This window comes from Buceros rhinoceros, unplaced genomic scaffold, assembly GCF_000710305.1.
Source record: "Buceros rhinoceros silvestris isolate BGI_N320 unplaced genomic scaffold, ASM71030v1 scaffold9971, whole genome shotgun sequence".
Lineage (NCBI taxonomy): Eukaryota > Metazoa > Chordata > Aves > Bucerotiformes > Bucerotidae > Buceros > Buceros rhinoceros.
This window is the reverse complement of record NW_010393668.1, coordinates 43467-47069: the sequence shown is the minus strand read 5'-3', so window position 1 is coordinate 47069 and position 3603 is coordinate 43467. Positions and strand designations below refer to the sequence as shown.

The 3603-nt window shown below is 37.5% G+C and overlaps 1 protein-coding gene across 3 annotated transcripts in view; it reads left to right on the top strand.

Moving 5' to 3' along the window:
- The first annotated feature begins 408 nt into the window (after positions 1 to 408).
- The window catches only part of BZW2 (basic leucine zipper and W2 domains 2), a 36323-nt gene continuing 33128 nt past the window's right edge, over positions 409 to 3603 (top strand). For all 3 annotated transcript variants that reach the window (XM_010144942.1, XM_010144944.1, XM_010144943.1), the window contains exon 1: positions 409 to 470. In XM_010144942.1, the coding sequence (XP_010143244.1) occupies positions 413 to 470 (58 nt within the window). In that variant the 5' untranslated portion in view covers positions 409 to 412. The remainder of the gene's footprint in view (positions 471 to 3603) is intronic.

The window sequence follows — 3603 nt, the reverse complement described above, 5'->3', positions numbered from 1 at the left end:
TGTAGCTCTGGGAGTCCATCTGCCCAGGTGACTGTGCCTGAGGGTGAGAACTGTGCTATGCTGAGCCCCACCAGGCTGGTTCCTTGTCCTGTGCACTAATGGCTTCTCTGTTCCCAAGCATCCCTGTGAGCGGTGCAGGCAGCGCTCCAGTCCCTCTGCCCTGGCAGTAAGGGCAGAGGATTCATCACCTTCCTGCTTGGGTTTGATACTTCAGGGTTCTTTACAAGGATTCTAAATTTAAGATAATGTGAATTCATTCTTTGAGTAAACATCGAGAACTTTCTTTCTCTTTCACATGTTAGAATTTTACTACACGGAATGTTTATTTTGCCTTTAGGTTAAAGTGTTGTCTGTAAATGCCATAGTAAAAATACATTTTTCTCTTTTTTTCTCTTTTTTCTCCAGAAATTTTATGAATAAGAATCAGAAGCCGGTGCTAACAGGCCAGCGGTTCAAAACTAGGAAGAGGGGTAGGTTACATTACGTTTTTTACTTTATTTCTCTCTTTGTTAAAATGACTACAAATGGAGCAGATGGAATAACTGGAAGTTCACCTTAAGCTAGGATTAAGGTTTTTCTCCCCTTCTGTTCACCCATGTTAAGAGTGCAGGTGTTATTTTTAACTAAACTTTATAAATTTTGTAATTTTCCCTATATATCTTAGGACTTTCTGTAAAATTTGGGTTTATTAGTTATTAAGTCTTGTGGAAGCTCGAGTTTATAGTACCTTTACATACAGTGAAGGTAACTATTAGATGTTTGTTTCAGGTGTTTTTTAAATGTCCTTTTCGACTAAGAAAGCAGAATACAAAAATGTAAAGGTTTTGTAAAGAAAATTATCTGGCTTTTTTGGTTTTGATTTTTTTTTTATTTCTTTGACTCAAATCAACACCATCTCTGTAAATGAATCTTTCTAAATATATCTCTATCTCTTCTAAATATCTAAAAAGGTATTCTTCTCCTTTTCCTTCTCCATGAGGTGGTCAGATCATCTCAATGGCTCTGTTTTCTGTAACAGCAGAGGTCAGAAATCTGTTTCCACAAATATTTATTTCTGCTGTGTTGGCATAGTTTGATTTTTTTTTTTATTATTGTTGAAATAAAACGATTTACTCATTGTGATACCGATTTTCTGTAAACGTCACCAGCTCTTTCCTTGTATACAATATTGCATCAATTCTTAAAGAAAGCTAAGTGGTGGTAGTTAAACTGATCATGCAGGTATTCTGTACAGTGAGTGTCATCTAACATGCTTGCTTATGCTATATTCAGAGTTCATTTGCCATGGTTTAGGTGTCTGAGGTGAATACCCAACACTCTGAGGCAGAGAGCAAAGATATAAGTAATATTTTTTTTTTTTAAGAAGAAAAAGAAGTCTGGTTTGTGAAAAGGCAGCTTAGATTGTTTTGCTTTTGCAGTAGCAGGTTATTACAGCATACACAGGTGGGGTTCCTGTCTGTCATGTAACAGACTTTTTTTATCTTGTCTTTCCTGTTTCTGATCAAAAGCTAACAACCGGTCTTAACATCTTGATAAGAAAAATCTAAATAAGACTATTTTCTCAGTGTGCATTAGAGAAACAAAAAGAGTTTGTAACTGTCTCAGAAAATAACAAATTCTATCGGGAGTCTGAAGAGCTGAATGAGTGTCTTGGGGTGATTGTGAAGCTTGGATGAGAATTGCAAACTAGTTTGTTTTCCGTCATGTTGAAAAGCAGTGCCAGCTTTCTCTCATTTTCCCTCTCTTGCGCACATCACTTCCTCTGTTAGTTTGACTGGTGCAGTCTCTTAAACGGAAAATGTCCTTTCTGTGATTGACAAACAATATTTGTAGGTATTACTAATTTAAAAAAGAAACTTGTATTGTTTGTAATTAAATGTCATGATGCTCCAGTAATTAGTGGGATTAACTTTCTGTCAGCATGGTCCCAGGACATTATGCAATAAGAGCTGTACAGTGCATTAACTAGCAACAGCATAGACATAGCTAGAGGAGTGGCATTAACAATCCCTGAAGAAATACCTCTGTCAGATCAACCAGTAAGAACAATCAGATATGCATACTGCTGGATTGATCCAACGTGTCAGTCAGTTATGGTACATACGTTATTTGATAAAATTGTCTTAAAAAATGTTCTTTCTGTCAAAGACTTTCTTATCAGTCTCAGTTTTGCACTGTATGGCATAACAGGTCCTAATACAGGTTTGGTCTTTGACTCCTATTTAATTCAAGTAATAATTTGAATAAAAAAAGATATTTGCAATTCTGTGCCTGTATCTTGAATTGCTGTTAGAGTGGTTAGAAGTGGCACTAGATAACTTGTTGACTACACAGAAGAAGAAAAACGGACTTGGAGGGTGTCTGGAAGATTAGAGGGTGGTTTTTTGGTGGGATTTGGGGGAGATTACTTATATGGCATTGGGGTTATTAAATAGCTCTAATATAGAAATTTTAACATGCAATCACTTCTTTGCGCTTAAAGCATAAAGTCTCTTCTTCAAATACGGTGGCATCCTGGTTGTCCTAATATTTGAGGATCCTGCTTAGAAAATTTTTAGATACCTGTTTTCTTTCTAGAGGCAGTGGGCTTAAGGAAGAGAATTGGCTTCCTAGCACATTTATTCCCTTCTGTTTGTGTATACTTCAATAGTAGTGTCACAGACTGTTAAGTCTTTGACTTAGACTGGAAGATACTTTTTTTTTTTTATGCTGACTTTCAGTATATCAGGGAGTCAAGAGATTTCTCCCAGGTAGGAGAGAGTGCAGTGGCTGTGATTTGACTGAGGCATTTCAGTCATTGGAGGCTATTCTGTTGTGTGTAGCAGGCAGGTAGTGAGGTATGAAATGTGCAGATGCTGTCGGGAGTGCCTGGTTGAGAGATGACTGCTTGATTTGTGTCCCATGCTACTCTTTTTTCCCCTTCTGCAGCCCCCAGGAGCACTGCCATCTGAGGAGGCAGCCAGCTGTGACAAGGCAGTCAGATGCCTAATAAAAATAACTGTCCATATGAACTCTTATCACTGGTCAGATAGCTGCAAATAATCTTTGAATGTGAACAATTTCTGAGCTTTCAGAGAGCAAAAAATAAGACAATACTGTTTTTTCCTTCAAAGTTTGAAAGTATGCTTAGTGTCTTAAATATTTTTGAGAAGATTATGAAGGAGGAGCATTTAAATCCCACTCCTTCTGGTTGTGTTAGTTGACCTAATAAAAGGTATATACCTTGCCTCCAGCATGTATAGTAGCAGGCATTAAAATCACTTAAAAAGATTTGAAGTAAGAAAAATTACGTTGTGAAGGGAAGAACCTTCTGACGGAAGGAGGCATGTCACAGTTCCATATCAAGTTTTTAGCAATCTGAGCAAAGAAAATAAGTTTGGTTAGTTCTTAGTATAATCTCTGTACCTGCTGAGCACTGCTTTTTTTGGTGAGGGTCAGCGGTAGTTAGCATCTGGCCAGTATTTGTGCTTATGATGCAGATACGTGTGCAAACTGATGTCTTTGCATGTTATGAAATGGAAGAGGAAGAAATAGGAGTGGCAAAAGTGCCAGTAGGTAGTAAGGAAAATCTCTGTATCCAGACTGTTGACAGATACCTACACG